We start from the raw sequence: 18,870 nt of genomic DNA on the forward strand, positions 1-18,870 counted from the left end.
AAACAAATTCTATGAGAAAATAATCAGCTCGCACGTTACAACATCTGGCGTTTTACGCAGTTTTCAGATTCCACGAAAAGATAAAACAATTGCTCTTTCTCTAACATTGCACATTTTACCAATCTTTTGGTTCTTTGATGAAAAAAATTGCATGATGAAAATCCATTCAAGGGAGAGTCGGAATTGCGTCCAGGTGTGCAGAACCCTCCTGCGCTCATTAATTATTTTTTGCGTGCACTCCAAAGCAATCCAACAACAATTCTACCAGGGCATTCTGAATTTAAGAAAAAATCCTTTCATTCATGATTTGCTGATCAATCTTACTTTTTTTTGCTGGGCTAGCATAAACAGGGTTTTTACTTTTCATCTCGTAAGCGGTGCATTCTTTCTCGTGATTATGCCTATGCACAGTGGGCACTTTATAGTAAATAGCGGAATAAAATGTTTTTTTTTAATTATACGTTTGTAATTTTACAAGAGTAAAAATTTCATAGGACTTCAATTTCACGAATAAGAGTTGGATTTAAAAGTATAATGCTAGAATATGACTTAAGAATTACGAAATTTACCAATTATGAACAGTTTTAAATCACAAGCATGTAGCATGTTTGCCCACACTACAATTGGTTTTCAAACATTGTTGTATCTTTGATTGAGATTGAGTTGATTTTCATACTATTTTCACTCGCGCAACTTTGAATTTTAAACACATGCACATCGGAGTTGGTTAGAACCAGTAGTTTTATATTTTGGATAGTTTTTAGGTTGTTCCTTTAGTTTGAAGATATAATGGTAAGTACCCGGTTGACAAAAATTCAAATTTTTTGCAGCTGTCATGTAGTACCAGCAAGTTTTTCCATGGCAGCTTGCTGGGACTCTTGCTGGAACTACATAGTACCAGCAACAATGTCAATTTCTGTCAACCGGGTATACATTAAAACACAAAATTCTTTCCCAACTTTCATCCTACCAAATGCCCATTGTGCAATGGAAAAAAGGCAGGCGCGATGTGAGGCCGAAGTAGCCGCGATGTTCAGTGTTCAGTTTCACTTCGACAAAGCAGAATCGCTGAAGTGTCGTGGCGCGGCGAGTACATGGAAGGTGCGTGACTTCCAATCGAATAATCGTTCTTGAGCACCGTGAAAAGTGTCAGTTAGGTGAACACGGGCAAGGAAGGAGTAAGTGTAAGGGGCATTTAAATGTCGTGATCATATTGCCTCTTTATGTGATCGTTCGAGTGTACGCTCAGCATATGGAAAGAAATACTCGATTAGCGACTGCTGCTGGTGATAAGGTGTTAGACGAAATGCTGTCTGTACAGGAAGGCACTTTTAGCTTATCAGTGTGCACTTGTAATCGATGACCGGTGAGCGTTGGGTAAATTCCATGTTCCGCCCATTGCCACACAGCATATGAGAAGGCAAAACAATTGATTCATATGTAGGGCCGTCGTCAGAATCGAAAGTGTGGCGTGCTACAATAAGGGAGGGAACGCGTTTGCCCTTCGCTCGATTTTCTTAGTCCGTGAGCAACAGGCAAAGTTGCCTCCTTTACGTCAGCTGTGGTGAACGTTTCACAGGAGCCTGGATAGAGTGAACGGTATGGCGTATGTGACCGCAGCTAGTGATGCGTAACGCGCAAAGAGTAGGAGGCCAAAATAATCGCACGGATACAGTTTAGAGAGTATCGAAATTTTCTAACCTCCCTGCTGCTTGCAATGTATGCAATCTCGGACAACAAGTCACGCTCCATTAGATGATCCAGTTTGCCTAGCCACGGTTCCCATTTCGCTACGTGGTTCCTTGAATTCGATCGTGCCCAATATACTCACCACGAACACCGTGCTCCGACAGTTGTAACAAGGAAAAGAAACGCGAACCTTTTGTAAACAACGGCGCACACTTTTGCAGCTTTGCGTGCTTGCGCTAAACGGATGGCGATCGTGTGCAAAACGCTTTCGTTGCTCGGTCTGCCAGCTAAAGCGTCACAGTCCTTGGAACCATTTCACTTACGGTCAGCGGAAAGGGAGGTCCGTTCTTGGATCATCACAAATTTAGCGAATGTTCCGCCGTTCGCCTGCTTTGATTCGCGGGGTCTACACACTCTCTTACAGCATTCGCCTTTTGTGGCCAATGTGTTTACAGGTACAGCAGACCTGTGTGTGTATGTTCAACCGGCAGTGATGTATCAAATGAGGTTTTCATTTATCAAGCATAAGAGTTTGATGTTATTAGTGTCTAATTTAGTAACATAAAGGGCATCATTTCGGCGAGATTTAGGACTGATAATTTTTTGTCTTCTTACCAAATGTAATGTAATGTAAAACACTGCAATAAACTCCTGTGCTTTGCTTGTTGTCTAGAAGATGATATGCAATGTATTCAATTATGTCCTTCCGCCACTTTATTGAATAATATCGGTATTTTTTTATTTAATATTGAAAAGATTTACAATTTATGTTTGGGCTTATGGAAAACTTCACACGCCATTCATGTTATGAAAAGCCAAAATGGGCAAAACACACAATAGCTTTTTATCAGCCTCTAACACAAAGTTAAATGTCACCTCCAGGTTGTAGAACATCTTAAAAAAGGTTCTTGGATGAGAGCATCCATATACTTTTTTAACACCGATTCATAATCATTACATACAAAACGAGAATGCAGTGTTTTGGCCCCATATGCCACCACATAGCACGATCAGTTTTGGGCAACCGTCAAGCACGCAACTTCATGATCAATTTGAGCAATTTTGTAGACAAAACTGGAGAACAGCTGACCGTGAAGGGCACGAAAGAACTTGAAAACATGCGAACTTAAAAAATGCGGTTGTGACCAAAGTTCCAGCGAAAATTAGGCGTAAAGTCGTTCTTAAATTTTTGTTTTGGTGACGCAGATTTTTTTTCCTATCGACAATACGGATTTATCGATGGTTTTTGAGGCATAGAAAAATGTTTAACTATACCAAGTTGATTGGAATCAACGCATCAATAGTTTACAACAAATACAATCCAACATAGTTTTTCGCCAATGGTACATCACTGACGGACGTACTCTAGGTCGGTACGGGGGAAAACGTATAGGACGGGGAAAGGTGAAACCAAGCATTAACATAAGGTGCAACATATCACCACCACCACTGAAGCGCGAACCGCGTGCGAGGATCAACCGATCACCATCGTGACCATTTGCTTTGGAGAGCCGTTCTCTTGCTCCCTCTGTCCCGCTCCCATCTCCCTTTATCTCTCTCGCTCTCTCGGAAGCATCGTTGGCAATCGCAGGGGTGCAGCATCTCCGTCCGACAGTGTCAGAATTGCTCGGTCCGTCGTGGAGGAATGTCTCGCGAGCGTTTTTCGCAGCCGTTTTTAGTGTAGTGTGCCGGTGGTCAGCAAACGTACGTTTCGTTTCGGTGGTGGTGAAAAACAGTGTCTAACTAATCTACCTACATATTTGATATTCAACAAAATCCGCACTGTGCTAATTTCCCTCGCGGTTCTTACCACGGCTGTGTCACGCAATATTGCTGAACGGGATCGACACGGGTACTTTCAAAACACCACGATCGCATCGGCAGCAGCAGCATCAGCAGTGCGCGATTAACGTTGGGCGATCGACACGAAAAAACTAAGAAGCGACGAAGCATTTAACTGAACGCGATCTTCATCAGAACGCAAAAGAAAAAAAACCGGCCCACGGCGAACATCAAGTTCGTGACATTGAGCGAAAAATTCGGCCAAAAGGAAAAGGGAGTGAAAGCCCAGAAACGACCATCATCAGTGCGAGCGACTGCAACGTAACTTGTCTTCTGCAGGGAGGAAAAAAACGGCAGGAAAGCAAACACAAAACAAAACAAAACAAAACTGCCTACTTGTTATTTATTTTTTACGCCATTTCGTTTGACCCAACGTTTGGGGTTGTTTCTAGTGTGTTTTTTTTTTTGCTTCTCTTTAGTACTTTTGCCTCCTGGCGCCAAGTTCTCGGGCCTCTCCTTCCCCACCATCTCTTTGACAATTTTCATCCGCCCCATCATCTGGTGTTGGTTTTATTCGTCTCCGCCGAGTGCCGTGGCGTGCCCTCGGAGTGTTGTTGAAAGTGGTGCGGTTTTTGGGGTTTTCTGAGGCCGCAGTCTCACGTTCGTCCACGTTTCGCAAAGTGTGCGCCAACTGCTGCTGCTGCTGAGCTGCGGTTTTCCTCGTTTGTGATCGTTTTCATCGTGCAATTTCTTACGCAAAACCCATCCCCTTATCGATACCCATTCGTGCCCTTCCGCCGAATCACTTCTGGCTCCATCACCAAACAACGCAGTTCTTATCGATTTGATCCACTTTCCGGTGCTGGTGTTTGTTGACAGTTGGAAGCAAAATAAAAAAAGGAGTCATCGAAACCGAAACCCGATAAAACAACGACACGCTGTTTCCCGTGTTCATGATTCTGGTGCCCTAACATTCGATCGAAACGATTTGTCATCACGCGAGGGCCCTGCATACATTGAGCTTCCGCCAACCGCCAGCTCGCCGAAAAAAAACGTTCGACGACAACCGCACGGAAGTAAACGACCACACAACATTCCTGGATTGCCCGCCGAACCGTGATTCGCGAACAGGTTCGAACGCACCCTACCGACGGTATCCATCATCATGGCCAACATGCACGACGACGAAATGAAGCACTGCTACGAGAATCTGATCGTCGTGGACGTCGGTGCGAACCTGACCAACAAAAAGTACATCCGCGACCTGGACTCGGTGATACAGCGGGCTAAAGATTCCGGTGAGTAGTTCCAGAGCGCTTCCCCCCTCGAACGGGGTAAAACATCCCCAGTCGCACGCTGCAAAAGGGACACCTCCTTTTTGTCTCCTCCGCGAGCTAGAGCTAGGGGCGTCCGGGAGTAGTAATGATAGAAACTAATCTTATCGCCGTGTGTGCCACTTTTTATGGCGCGCGTATATAGAACACCGCCATATCAGGGAAACCGGGCGCTCGTATCGTGTTGTACCGAGCACAAGATGTACCACCGGCAAAGGCTGCCCTCCGGGCGGTTTGTCCTCACCAAATTACGGAGGGAAAGTTGCTGGAATGGAAAACAACCGAATGGGAAAACCACATTTTGCGCATTGAAAATGTTGGCATTAGGGTTGATGGTTGGGGCTAAACGTTGGGTATCCTTGGAGTAACCGTTTCACGGTACTTGTTGGCGGTTTCTCTATTGCTAAATATTTTACGCAGTTAGAACTACTGAAAGATCTGACAAAGGCAACAAAGTTTTTAATGCGTCACAGTTGAGGTAACGTAGGGCAATAAAGCACCCTCCCCGTTTCGAAAAATAATCTCAAACGAACCAAATGGTTCTCAAGAAGTGGACAGTTTTTTTTATATCAGAAAAAATATACTTGATCTTGTTTGATCAAAAGCTTACCGAATCGGGTAACATTAGAACTAAAACAACAAATTTAATGAGTTAAAAACATATTTTTACGAACACAAACTAATTCGTTTTTTTCTAAGAATCTAAATCTTGTTTGACCTAAAAAAATGATTCATTCTATGTTTTTCTGGCAACGTATCAATAGCGTTTGAACAATAAATGAGCTAAAATGCCATTTGAAAAATAGTTTAGAATCTTCGGTAAAATATTCAGTTATTTTAAAGCTTCTGTGGAAGAAGGAGTATTTTTTAGCAAAAACAAAATTCCCCCATCGTATGTAATGTGTACCACAACGTACACAGTTCCCATAAAGTAACGATGTGAAATATTAGTGGACAATATTTGACATGGTTCTTTGGCTAGGGGTACATACTGCCCCGCTGGTGGGTTTTATCTCCCTACTACCCTTTTCCGACCAGTCGTACTTATCGTCCTGGCGAGAGCGTTTGTTTATCATAAATTTTGTTACAGTCAACAACAGTATCGACGGCGTCCGACGAGCTGGCCTTTCTCGAGGCTAGCTGATCGTGAACTTATGCGCGCGCGTGATGCTCGGGCCAATTTTCGTGCGTAACGAACGGATACCAACCGAGGGGTGGTGTGTGTTTTTCCGCCCTCCGAGGAATAGTCGTGGCCAACTGTGCTCACGCAATCGTCAGCTGTTTGGGGGGCGAGTATCGAAATTTTGCTGCCCGCGTGCGCACACGTGAAAGTTTTTCGTGAACGTCACGTCGGGTTTGGTTTGCGGGTCGCACGAAAAGACCGACGGCGGGAGGCGAGGGGTGTGGCGATGGTGGCGCTGGGCCATTAATTTCAGCTTCCGTGACTTCTTGCGTACGTTCGGTGTGCGTTGCGCGACGGTGATAGAGGGAGGTACGGGATGGCCAGGGTGGAATGACACCGTCATAAACACCTGACTCCGGAAGGAATAGTTTTCCGCCCGCCAACAAGCAGCCCATTAAAACGCAAGCTTAAGTGGAACTATTTTTGTAATATGCCTAATTTTAGCATTGTTATCACCCGATGGGGTATCGGAGCGATGGGAGGGTTTGTCTGTGGGCCGTTGCAAGCTGTGAAAGCCTAATTTTAATGTTCAATTGTTGTAGTTGTTATCTTGAATACAGTTTTTTTTTCTTCATTTCGCTTTATTATTCCATTAAACCTTTTGATCACATGCAGTTTATATTAAACCAAACCTCTCTTATGAAGAGTGTTTAAAAGCAAATTTTGTTTTATTTAAAGAATAATAGTAATGTTGCTATTAGTCCATTTTGCTCACATAAAGAGTCCAAAGGGGATGTTGTTCTATTCGTAATAATTCAAATTAATATAAAACTTTTCAAAAATTTTATAAATTCGAAAGATACGAGTACGATCTCACAGAACAGACTCACTAAACATGGATGCGGAAAAGTCTTGATACAAAATGTTTGTAGATTTTCAACACATACATTTTTGTTCGTTGTACTGTAAATTAATTTCTTCAATTACACATGAAATTAATCCTCTACTCAAATTTTTACCACATCAAGGTTTGATTAGCGTACTATCAGTAATGAAAATGTCTCAACTACGTGAAGTTTTGAATATTGTGAGGTATATTTTTTGATAATATAAATTATATTCTTTGAATCGGGAGTTAAAAAATCGGCCCACAGGCGTTGGGACTCATCACCTCGACGGCGTGGGTTCGAATTCTAACCGAGACCGGACCCTCCCCCCGTATGAGAGGACTGACTATCCACTTACAAAAAGGGAAAAAGTCTAGTAAGCCCTTAACGGAAGCAGGCATGATCAACAAGGTCGTTACGCCAAGAAGAAGAAGTAATGTTGTGAACAAATTCGTCAAGTGTTGAGATTATTTTTTTATTATGTTGCATTAACATTTTCTTACGGACCGGATAAAATCAGCCCTAGATATAAAATAGACCCTGTTCCGGAACTGTTAAGAGTGAACGTTTGTGGCGTGTGTTAATGTAAAGCTGATTGCAATCTAAATGATTATAATCACGACTAGATAATTGTGACTTTTTTGTGTTGCTTTTAAAAATATTTTATGATTGACGGAGATGCTGTTATCCGATCGTGTGTCACTCGTCGGTACATTTGGAAAGAAAAATATCACTTCCTGATCGAATGGATTGTGGAAAGTCTGGTCGTTCATTTTGTTCAAATGATAGCAATTGAATGAGGCAATTTGTATCCCTAATTGTACGGTAGGTGGTGGTGGGGAACGCGGTAACGATTGAATATTCATAACTCACTCATGTTTATGCTTAGATGCGTTTTTGGCATTATGTTTGCTCGATTGAATGCCCGGGGCCGAATGAAGCGTGGCGCAGTGCCGTCTCGTCGCCGTCCCGGCGACAATAAAACCTCGTCCCCCCTCGTCGACAATAAAACTGCCTTCCGTAACGATTTACGGGATGACTCAACTACGCAACTGGGCGGCAAATGAACGACTTCCTCGGGGCGCAGGGAAATACAGCTTTACATTGTAGCTGATGAAGAAATCATCTGTCTAATTAGCGCATTACAAGCGCACCGGCTGTGCATTTTCTCCCACCTACGGCTCCCACCGTCGTAGTTCCGTTGCGTAATGTTCTCCAAACCGTTCCATGCAGATGATCGCCGTGTTTTGGTTGGGTGCGGCATACTTTGCAGCATACCGGCCCAGCATACACCTCTCATAGTCGGTATCTGAACCATGCCAACTGGTTCGAGCGTGGTATTCGAGCCAGAACTAGATCTTTTGCAGCGACTGGGAAGCATCACACCAACTTCCTGCCACTCTCGTAGCTGGACGGATGAATGTTATTTTATGTCATGCTCCGCTAGGTGCAAATTATGTTCGAACGCACACACCGCGTGGATCACGCCGAGGTGGCAAACGAAAAATACCCACTTGTAGCCCACGGTGCCGGCACACATTGCCGATGGGCCGTGAACATTCCTTTGGCCTATGCTAATAAATCTCGAGATTGAGAGCGATGATGCGGACGACGCGTGGTGCGGCACGTTGTACAAATATAGTGCATGAGTGACTCAATTAGCCTTGTTTGAAGTTCAACCGATTAGTCACTCCCATTTTTCGCACCCGTACTTGGAAGGCGAAGCAGCTTCAGTGATTAAACAACGCTTGTACGAGTGTATTAAATATAAATGGAAATTTGTCTACGATCGCAACTCAATGTAACTTGTTAAATGTTACCATTTCTCTCATTTACACAACCCCCCGGAAAAAGTGAGAAAGCTCGGCATGTCCGCTCGGCAGCCCATTTTCACCATTTAATGGTAATGCTTATTCTGTTCGGAGTGTCATATCGATCGAAAGAAAAGGCCGGCTTCGGAAACACGAAAGGAAACGCACGGCCGTCTTCGCAGCTCCCGATCAGGAGGAGAGTGGTTCGGCCGGTTTTTTTCGCCGGTTTTGGTCCGTTTTTTTTTCTTGTTCGATATCCAAGCGCGAAACGTGACCATTTCCGCGAGTCAAAGCTCACTGACTTCCACAAAGACACACACACGTCCATACAATCTTTCCTTCTCTGCTCCGGCCGAAAGTTCGCATTAGTGATGCTTAAGTGCTTCGTAATTGAACGGCTTCGCACGGTGCAGTTGTAACCGTATGGAATTATTCCCAACTTCCAGCCACCATCTTGGGCGGATTTTTCTTTTTCTGTGGCTCTCCGTTTTTTTCTCAATTCCGGCTAAAAAAAAATGTCTGTTTGATTTTCGCTTTCAACTGGCGGGTGAAATGAAACGGACAAAAAAAAAAGCGGAATCACGTCGATCTTCATCCCCCCCCACCAACCCCGATGATGATGCTCTATTACCCTCCCTCCTGCCGTGTCTCAGGGGTTCCAGGGGGTGTGATCGAGGGGGGTAGCACGTGTCTGGGATGCAGTTTATTTCCTGCACACGGACAGGGGAAGGTAACGCACGCCGCCGCCGCCGGTAGCACTTTCAATTTTCAAAAAAAAAAAGGAAATTTTTATATCGCTTGTGTTACGCGCTTTTCCACGCGCTGGGGTTTCCGTCGGCCCACCGGTCACCCGTTCGGGGGTTCGTTTTTTCCGTTTCACTCCCGTACCACCGACCGGCTTCTTGCTTGCGGTCTTCGATAGCATAGGGTTAATTGATGCTGGCACCGGAAAGGTGAGGTCCGAGGTTTTGAAATAACAAATGATCGAAAGTTATCTTCGCGAGTCGTTGCCTTTACTCTTTTGTTGTCGGTAATCGGTAGGAAATTCATCTCGTTGGAAATGTGTGTTGAATTTGGAATGAAAATGGTTCAATTTTGCTCACCCGACATTAAACATGGTAACATTTCATACACGTGTTTAATTTGGAATGAGAAATATGACACTGTACGACATTGTAACGTTAAAAAAACATTATTATCACTCATGAGCAGTAGAGAATATTTCATTACCCACCATTAGTAGAGCAACCCGTAAACCAAGAATTATAAATTTAAAATGCCAGTTTTGGCAAGTGAAGGGTTTGCTGTGAATAAGTTTACTATTGTTTCGCACAAATGCCACACGAAAAGTATTCAAACCATTTAAAAGAGCTATTTTATTTTATTTATTTATTTATTTACTGATTTATTTATATACTGAGTGTAACTAAAGTCCTGAAACCGCCTTATGATTGTTGGAAGAAGAATTTATCAAACTCATGGGTTGAAATAGGTTATTGAGCAACACCATGAGAAAATGATTGGCCCGATTCCTCCTTTTTAATGATAAGGCATAAAAAAAGCATTCTTAGTCAGAGGCAAATTAAACTTGCTTTCAAACCGCGCCGGAAAAAAACAAATAACGAAAAAAAAAACAATTTAACAGATAACAAAGCTGCCTTTAATTTTCACAAATTTATTTATTTTTGTGTAGCCTGTTTTGCAAAATGCGTTCTGATAAAGGTAGTATAAATTAGTTGGTAGTAGTCCACAGTTTCGTGAACAACAATCAAATGCGAACGCACATACTCTTTGGAATAATTAATTGTTTTCCACAATGCGCTGGACTTTATTTACGCTGGGTATTTTTATCCTTTGAAAAACAAAAACGGATCGTAACTAAAGTTATTGCAAATGTATACTTTTATACCATTTCATCGATAGTACTGTAATCAATTTATAAAACTATCCAATAATTTCGCGTTTTGCAAAACAACGTGAAGCATAGTATGAACAACTGTTTTGACGTGCCGTTCAATTCAACGCAGTATGAAGGTACTTTTAAAACAAAATTGATTTAATAATACGAACCATCCCATGGCGTCGCACAAAAGCAGAATACAAAAAATACAAAACAGAGTAGATGATTTCAAACTGTTTCAACCTCCTCCCGTCTAGATCTGCACCAAATGTTTTACTTTCAACCGTAGAAGTAGAGAAGGGAAAGGAAACGAGCAAGTGCGACTCTGAGGTCATCCATACATTTTGCTGCTCGTCCATTGCAAAGTGTTCCTCTAACTTTGCGCTCGGTATGATGCGATGTTTGTGATCGCATATGATCGCATTTCTAAATTTAAACCCGCTTTCGGCCAGAAACAACGCGCGTCCCGCTGTGCGAGGCTCATGCGCATTCTGGTTTGTTTGGCCGCCACCGTGGTCCCTTAGAACCGAACCGCAAAGCCAATGGTTTACGAATCGCGCCAGAGCAACGAAGGGAAATTTCTGCAACCAGCATCGATCGTCGAGTGGAAAAATTCTACGCGTCTAGAGTGGGCCGGGATCGATGCCGAACGGAGATAAACATTCTTGACAACTTTCAAGTGTTATACATTCGCAAAACAAAAGCGGCTTCGAAGATGCTCGGGCGACTCGTTGGGAACGCTGCATTGACCCTGCACCCCGAGACTTACGGGTAGACGACGCTTGACAATTAGAATTTCAACCATTCCCGGCACGAACGAAACGACGAATGGAACGTAACCGTCGTCCCGCGAACCCCCGGATCGGAAGCAATTTAAGGGAGCAGCAAGGGAGACCTTCCTTATGGCCGCCATCCCATGACCGCGGGTGTGAAACTGAATCACGAACAAATCCCCCCCCTGGGGGACACTCGAAACCCACCCAGCCCATTGGCTCGCGTAAATTGATGCATTTTTATGGACGTTCGATGGTTTGACTTGTTTTACCGAAGAAGCGATATATGACGATTTCCATCTGGAAACGTTCGGCGCGTGAAGGAATGTTTCGCCCTCTGTGTCCACTTGAGTGAGCTGAATGGAACCTGCGTGTTGTGGCTAAGGGGAAGTCGTTGGGGGACGAAAATTAAATTCAATCAAGACCGTGACACTCGACCAAAGGAATGCACCCGTGAAGATGCACAGCAAAGGGGTATATAAAAGTAAGGGTAACTCGAGCACGCACGGCTTGATGATGCGTTTCTCGTTCTGTTTGACCACGTCAACTAACCTCGTTCACTAACAACATTAAATTTAATTTTGAAGCAATTGGGCCAGAGTCACCTCAACAATGAATTTTAAACGTATAAATGAAACTTTCCCCCCAAACGTACTGCGAGGAAACGGAGTGCGTTTTATTTTGTATATCTTTCGCGTGATTATGCAACAATTTGCAAACCCGCATCGTTCATCGACTCTCCGCAACCCAGTTCTAGGTGAAATCCAATCCCACTATGTCAGCTCATAAACTGGTTTTGCGCCGGTAGAGGAAGAATGATCCGACGATGCTACCAACCAACGACCTGACGCGATCACTTCCAAATATGGTGCTTTTTATGGTGCATGGTAGTATATTCCGTATCACCTTTGTGGTGGTGTAAGGTACCGGGAGGTAATATGGAACCCTTATGCGGCATTGATTTCGCACTTCAATTTCTAAAATCTCTTTGACCAAAAATATTAAAACAACGTTTAAAATTGCAACATGTAACTTAAACCAATTCTTTTAAAATCTCTCTTTTTCATACGTCGTGGAAACTGTGGGGTAAAATGGTCCAAATCGGATCAAACCGTATCCCGTTTATATGTATTCTACTAGTACTATTTATAAAGGTTTGATATATTTATCGGCAAATATGATTTTTAAATTTTCTTTAAAGTTGACCAAAAATTTGGTAAAACAAATTTTTTGTCATCAAATATTAAGTAGTTTTGCAACCAAACGTATCAAAACACAATTTATTACAAATATGTACAACCATAGCTCAATTTAATTTAATCAAAGCTATATTGGACGAGTTTAGAGAATTTCAGTGTCAAATAGTTAAGCGCGATTGCGATATCTCATTTCAACACTCGGTATAACTGATGATAAAATGTCACATGGTTTCGTGATCAATTTGTTTTATCTCGTTTTTTCCCCTGTGAAAATTAGACGTAAGATTGTGAAATTCGCGTACGATCAATGAAACACGTTCAATGTTACTTTATAAGTCATGTAATATGTTTCGCATAATTCAAATAAAAAAAAATCCACGATTCATTTTACCCCATCGGTGCATCGTGCCCCCCTTGTCCCTAAATGTCGTACGACAGGTTTTTAAATGTTGTTCTCCTTTTTGCATACGGCATCGTTGTTCCAAGTCCAAGAGGCCCGTTCCTGCCTCCTCCTCCTCCTCTGCCTGAACTTTCTTGGAGTGTAATGAACATTACACGTGGTATTGTATGCGCTTTAGACAAACGACGCCTCAAAACGTCCCGTTTTCCAAGGGCAAAACCAATAAGAAATTAATACACAAAACGTCCTTCGTGTTCGGCTCACCTTCGGTTGTAGTCTATAATTAATAAAGGCAAAAGTTTATGAACTTAAACCGCAGCACAATAAAATTGACGGTGACATTGAGGTTTAAATCAACAACCCAAAACCAGCAACAAACTGCCACACACCTCGTGCTTTCGGCGGCGAATAACGTCCAATCGATCGCATCCTTTCGTAAAGAAACCGTAAAACTCAAATTAAATTTCGTATTAGATTTTGGTTCAGGCCGCGAACGATCGCGCGACCCTGAAATGGTCTGATGGGTGTTTGCTTCCCACCGTGCCCGTGAATGGCCGTGCGAAAATTGCCACAGAAGAGAGGTGCTTAATAGGTTGAAACAGTTGACCACCGATTGTGTCTTGTCCTGAATGGCAGGAAGAAAACATTAATGGACGCTCAAGTAAGTGAGCGGTGCCGAATGGAAGGTGAGAATTATTTTTAGAAGGCCTCCCCTTCCTCCCCCTTGGCAATACCGGTGTCCGCCCGTTTGGGGATTACATAACCGATGGGCACCTGTGCAGGAGGGGAAAAGTGCATGCGATGATGTGCATAATGACCGTAACGTTGCACAATGTGCATCCATTCAGCGCGGTTGGGAGCAAAACTCTCGAGCGGACTCCGGGGCAAATTATGTGACATTGGGTTCATATTTTCACCGTTGTATGCGTCGAAATTGTTGTCGCTAGTTTAACAAAATTAAAACCGAGGACAAACCCCAGGAAGGTTGGGTACGGATCGATTTGGTTTGGTTCCGATTTTTCTGACAACGTTTTTTACCACCCTTGCTAGACGCGCAAAATGTGGTTCACATTCATCCAATATTTAAGCGACGTTTGCCATGTCGAACGGGGTCGACCTTTGGCGGCAACAAGCAAGTCTTGTCCACATTCCTAGACAGCATTTCACTCCTTCGGTAAAATGTTGCATTTTACTGCCCCAGCCATTTGGAATTAAATAGCAAATTCGTAGCAGATGTTATGGACACGCTCAACATAACTCGAACACGACGAAGTTCAACAGACTAGTTTATAGTTCTCGGGCCGGACCCGGCTAGGGATCGATAGAGTAGGCAACAGAAGACGGAGGCGAGAAAAAATAATACAACCCCTCCCAGGTCACATGTAAAGGTCCGCGAATCGGAGGGAAAATGTAGCGGTAGGAGTTGGAATTGCCTAGAGCCGTGAACCCCACGTGCTCGGTACGATTCCCCACAAAATGCACTCATCCTCTGCGGTCCTGGGGCGTCTTATGCGGCTTTTTTCCTTCCATTCTCGGGCATAAACACAGACACACTCACGCCGACCGATGCACCTTCCCAGGAGGGCACAAAGAGGCCATTGATTTTCCGTTCCGCGTTTTATTCCGACGGTTCTGAAGTCGTGTGCTTTTTTCCCCGTTTGGCTCGAGGCTTCCTCGAGAATGCACGCTTTCCTCGAGCCAATTTCTATCCGGCTGTCTGCAACCGTGTACCTACATTTGCATTGCCAATGGTGAATGAAATGTGTGTGGCGCTTCTCGTCCGCAAGGGGCGAGAAAGAAAGCGGCCGTCGAGGAAAAACTAAACTTCACTGGCGAACGGAGAGTGGCGCACGCGAAATAAAGTTTTACAAGGTGCATAATTTCTAACCACTGCAAATGTCTAGACTGATACCGGTACGAATGGGGGCAAGTGCACAGGTGCAGGGGTAGACGGCGGGTTTGCTCATATTTATGTTTGATTCGGTTGGACGACTAACCGACTGTTGATAGAGTCCGGATTTGAAAGGCGCGTCTAAACCGTGTCGTACATTTAATGCTTATGTTGTGGTTCTGCGTGCACTTTCTGCTTGAGAAAATGGAGCAACTGTGCCGTTCCGTGTTCTACACGGACACAACTAAAGAACCGAAACCAACAAGAAGAAACGAAACCTTAGGAACCGGTTTCACATGGGAAGTTCCTGTCCCTGTTATCGGAGATGCGCGAAGAATCAAAACTGGTTGTTAGTATGGAGAATATTAAACCTTTCACAGTCTTAGCTTTTGTAGAACATAGATCAACCTATATTAATAGAGTTTTATTTGATTTTCATTTTTGTTCGAATAAACATTGCCCGAGTAAAACGCGGGAAGGACAGTGAAAAGAATCAAATAACCAAAGAATTCATTTGAACAAATTAACAATTCGGTGTTCTAATCAAAATATCTTTTTAATCAACTTTTTATTATTGATTTCCTTCTGAAAGATGTAACAAAAGCAGTTGAGATCGAATAAAAAACATAAAATTTTCGAAAGGAAAGCTTTAAAAGGACATTTATTAGGGATATTCTACCACTTGCTGTTCACTTTATAAATAAAGATATCGAGTAAAATTGAACTGAATGAAATGTGTGTACCGCGATCAATTGATAAATGTGCAAACGTTTTAAACTGAAGCTTGAAAAATTAGTAAACACTGTTATATCTCTATAATAATAAATCCTGGCTTGGCTTTCTCATAAATTTTTTTTTTTAACGTTCTCCGATTCAAAACGAATTCCGATTCAGACCATCCAGTAAATCCTGTTTTGTAAACTTAACCGACATTGACTTGGGCACATCGACGATCGCAAAAGTAATATTTCACACGAATATGTATATACTGGTAACTGCGCGCATCACATTTGTTGTGGCATTAGTTTTGAATAGTATTTTCCACCACACTGTGGGTGTAATGTGTTTAGTGTTAAAAATAGCCTACAAGCGGCTGCCAATGTGTAACAGGCCTTTTTTAATGTTTCGCCCTTTTCCCCGCTTTGTATAACAAATATGAAGGTGTGCAGAAAATCATGGTCCCCGGAACGTCGGTGAAATCGAGCAAGGAAGCACTCCGGCTGACCCGCATCTACCCCGGAATTATCTACTCAACCGCCGGCATACACCCGCACGATTCGAAATCGATCATCGAAGAACCGAGCAGTTGGCATGACTTCCAGATCATGGCAAGCGCCCCGGAGTGCGTCGCCATCGGGCCGTGCGGGCTCGACTACCAGCGTGACTTCTCCGAGCCCTGCACGCAGAAGGAGATCTTCGAGCGACAGCTAAAGCTGGCGTGCGAACTGCAGAAGCCCATACTGATCCACGAGCGATCGGCACAGGAGGATGTTTTGGAGATACTTACGAAGTAAGATTTGGGGTGGCACACGCACACGCATATTTGTATAATGTGTTACCAACACTCGCTCAACACGTTTCCGTTTCCGTTGTGTTTACAGATTCCAACCAGCACAGCCGATCATCGTGCGCGGCTTCATGGGTACCACCGACGAGGCGTTAAAGTATTTGGAGCGTGATTACTACATCTCGCTGACCGGTTACTTGTGCAAGGTAATTGTTCCGAACGTGCATGGTGCAAGGATGTTTCAGCATACGCGTTCTAATCACGTTACTCTCCCGGTTTTCTACCCGCAGGACAAATCCGACACGGGCGTACGGAAGCTGCTCGAGGACGGCCGGCTACCGATGGAACGTCTGCTGGTCGAAACCGATTCACCGTTCATGTACCCGAACACGCGCGCCTCCAAACTGCCCCAGCACGTCAAGGGTGGCCTGACGGAGCGTTCGTTGCTCTACCTGCACCGCTACTGCACCTTCCAGCGCAATGAACCGTGCAGTTTGCCGGCGGTCGTCGAAATGATAGCGGCCTTTATGAACAAGAAACCGGAAGATGTGGCGCTCGCGACCGCCTTCAACGCGCTGAAACTGTTCGGACTGTCACAGTGAACACACAGAGCGTCTTCTTGTGCAGCCAGCGAAAAACAAAACAACCCGAAACGAACGACATCTTCCAAAGCACTTGGTTGATGATATTTATCCGAGCGTAGCTAGATACGGAAAACAACTGTGTTGGAGTTGCATTAGCTTTCCCATTCAGCCCCAATGTGGCGCGCAACGTCCTTTATACGCCAGGGAGTGTAAACTTTCCCTCGCAGCGGCTGGCGGCGCTTTGCCACTCTGCTGCTGCGTGCTTAATGTTTGAATGGGAAACAGTTATCATGTTTTTCATTTCTCGTCCCCCGATGGCGACGAAGGGAACGCTCGCCAGCGGTGGAAGAACCATGTTATCAGTCCGTTAGGATGTACTTTTGTTAAACATATTTTCGTTTTGCGATATTAGGAAACTTATGGGTGATAAAGATAAAGTTAAACGTACATTTCTCGAGTACGCGATCGATCCACGTGTTCGCGTACAGTTGGAAATGGATTGTTTCCCCCTTTTTCTCTTACCTTTTCCCGAAACGCTCGTACTACATAGATATATATTCTCGCTACCACTTTCTCCTCTCATGCACTGTTAGATGTAACGCTAGTTAGTTTGTATCGGCGGTTTGTAATGTTAGATGTTTAGCAACAAAATGTTATGAATATGAAATCAAGCGAAAGACTGAACATAGCAGAATCGTCATGGCATAAATCATGAGCAAGATATATAGCGAACAGGAACGACGGTGGAAAATGAGGCACAATAATCTACCCAGGCTATTCCCTTGGCACGCGAACGAAGGGCATCTAAAGGGAACCAGCTCCACTATAGTACGCGGAACGGAAGTTTGAAAGAATTAGCTAGGTGGTCTTCCAAGGCGATTGCCCCCTGTGAGCCAAAGTTACTATTGGACGGAGAAAGATTGGTGCCTGATGTTAAAACCATGTATCAGTGTGGCGGCATCTGTTCGTCAATGCATGTTCGGGTGGTTCCAAACGTAACATAGAATCGTAATCAAAACCAGCAATAATCTAGCCGATGAGTGCTAGAAGTGCCATACTTTATATATCTCAAATAAGCTACGCTAATGTAACATTTGATTGTATAAAGTGTAACACTGTTTGTTCGTGTATAAGTTATTGAAAATAGTAGCTCAATAAATGGATCATTTATTTTTGTAAAAACCATCATTTCATAACCTGGTGCACTAGTTGCATATCACAAATAAATCATGGGACAGAACATTGAAGATTCTATTCGAAGCGCATGGTTTCTACAACTGACTCCGGGTTTTCCAGCCATAGGTCATGATTTTTTTGGTTATAAAACCGTCTGGAATATCCACAATGCTGGCAATCCACTTGCAGGTAGCGGAGTTTCTTTCGTGCATATTCGGTGACATCAGCTGTATAGCCCGGATTTAATAGCACACTACACCGAACGCATAGAGTACGCTTTATCGCAGGTTCCCTAGAATATATACAACAATCATATTCTGTAAAAACAGTTTTTGCGTTGGATTCAGTAAACTCACATCCGCAGAACCGCCTTTTTGCCAATCGATTTCGTTAACTTTCCATAGTATGCCGAAAGGTGAGGATTTTTGTCCGACATCAGCATGGCGGCTTGGTAGAGATAGTTCATTCTTTCGAAAGTTTCTCGACCGGCACAAAATTTAGATTGTTTCTTTTTATCGATTTTTGATTGTTTTTGCTCCGCCTTTGACTCCATCGCAGCGAACTTGGAAACTAAAACACAAGCGGCGTGTTGTGGACTAATTCTAGCCGGAAAGGTTTGTTTACCAAATGTGCTGAGTAGTGGCAGAATCGAGATTCGGAAGATCCGAAGATTCGATCCCTAGACGGATTCTAAAGATTCGACCCCATCTGACATTCTAAAGATTTGGGTCCCATTTGACGGATTCTAAAGATTTGATTCGATTAGGATTCGAATCAGATTTGATTGGTTTGGGACTCGATTTGATTCGATTAT

General features: G+C 43.6%; 3 protein-coding genes across 4 annotated transcripts in view; 1 reads left to right on the forward strand and 2 right to left on the reverse strand.

Annotated features, from left to right (window-relative positions):
* LOC131259260 (zinc finger SWIM domain-containing protein 7-like) overlaps positions 1–18,870 on the reverse strand; it is a 28,850-nt gene that overhangs the window by 638 nt on the left and 9,342 nt on the right. Inside the window, exon 1 of one of the 2 annotated variants that reach the window (XR_009178119.1) lies at positions 1,832–2,070. The exons of the other annotated variant lie outside the window; for it this stretch is intronic. The gene's annotated coding sequence lies outside the window, so the exon portion shown is untranslated. Of the gene's footprint in view, positions 1–1,831; positions 2,071–18,870 lie in introns of those variants that run through there. 2 annotated transcript variants of the gene reach the window in all.
* LOC131259253 (3'-5' ssDNA/RNA exonuclease TatD) lies at positions 1,057–18,062 on the forward strand. The gene is made up of 5 exons (XM_058260698.1): positions 1,057–1,178; positions 4,351–4,769; positions 15,951–16,299; positions 16,391–16,502; positions 16,587–18,062. The coding sequence occupies exons 2-5, from the start codon at positions 4,637–4,639 to the stop codon at positions 16,896–16,898; spliced, it is 906 nt and encodes a 301-aa protein (XP_058116681.1). The 5' UTR covers positions 1,057–1,178; positions 4,351–4,636; the 3' UTR covers positions 16,899–18,062.
* Positions 17,644–18,644, reverse strand: LOC131259262 (ribonuclease P protein subunit p21). Its single transcript, XM_058260716.1, has 2 exons — positions 18,413–18,644; positions 17,644–18,348 (listed from the first exon to the last, which is right to left on the reverse strand). The coding sequence occupies exons 1-2, from the start codon at positions 18,607–18,609 to the stop codon at positions 18,132–18,134; spliced, it is 414 nt and encodes a 137-aa protein (XP_058116699.1). The 5' UTR covers positions 18,610–18,644; the 3' UTR covers positions 17,644–18,131.

This window comes from Anopheles coustani, chromosome 3 (genome assembly GCF_943734705.1).
Source record: "Anopheles coustani chromosome 3, idAnoCousDA_361_x.2, whole genome shotgun sequence".
NCBI classification, from domain to species: domain Eukaryota; kingdom Metazoa; phylum Arthropoda; class Insecta; order Diptera; family Culicidae; genus Anopheles; species Anopheles coustani.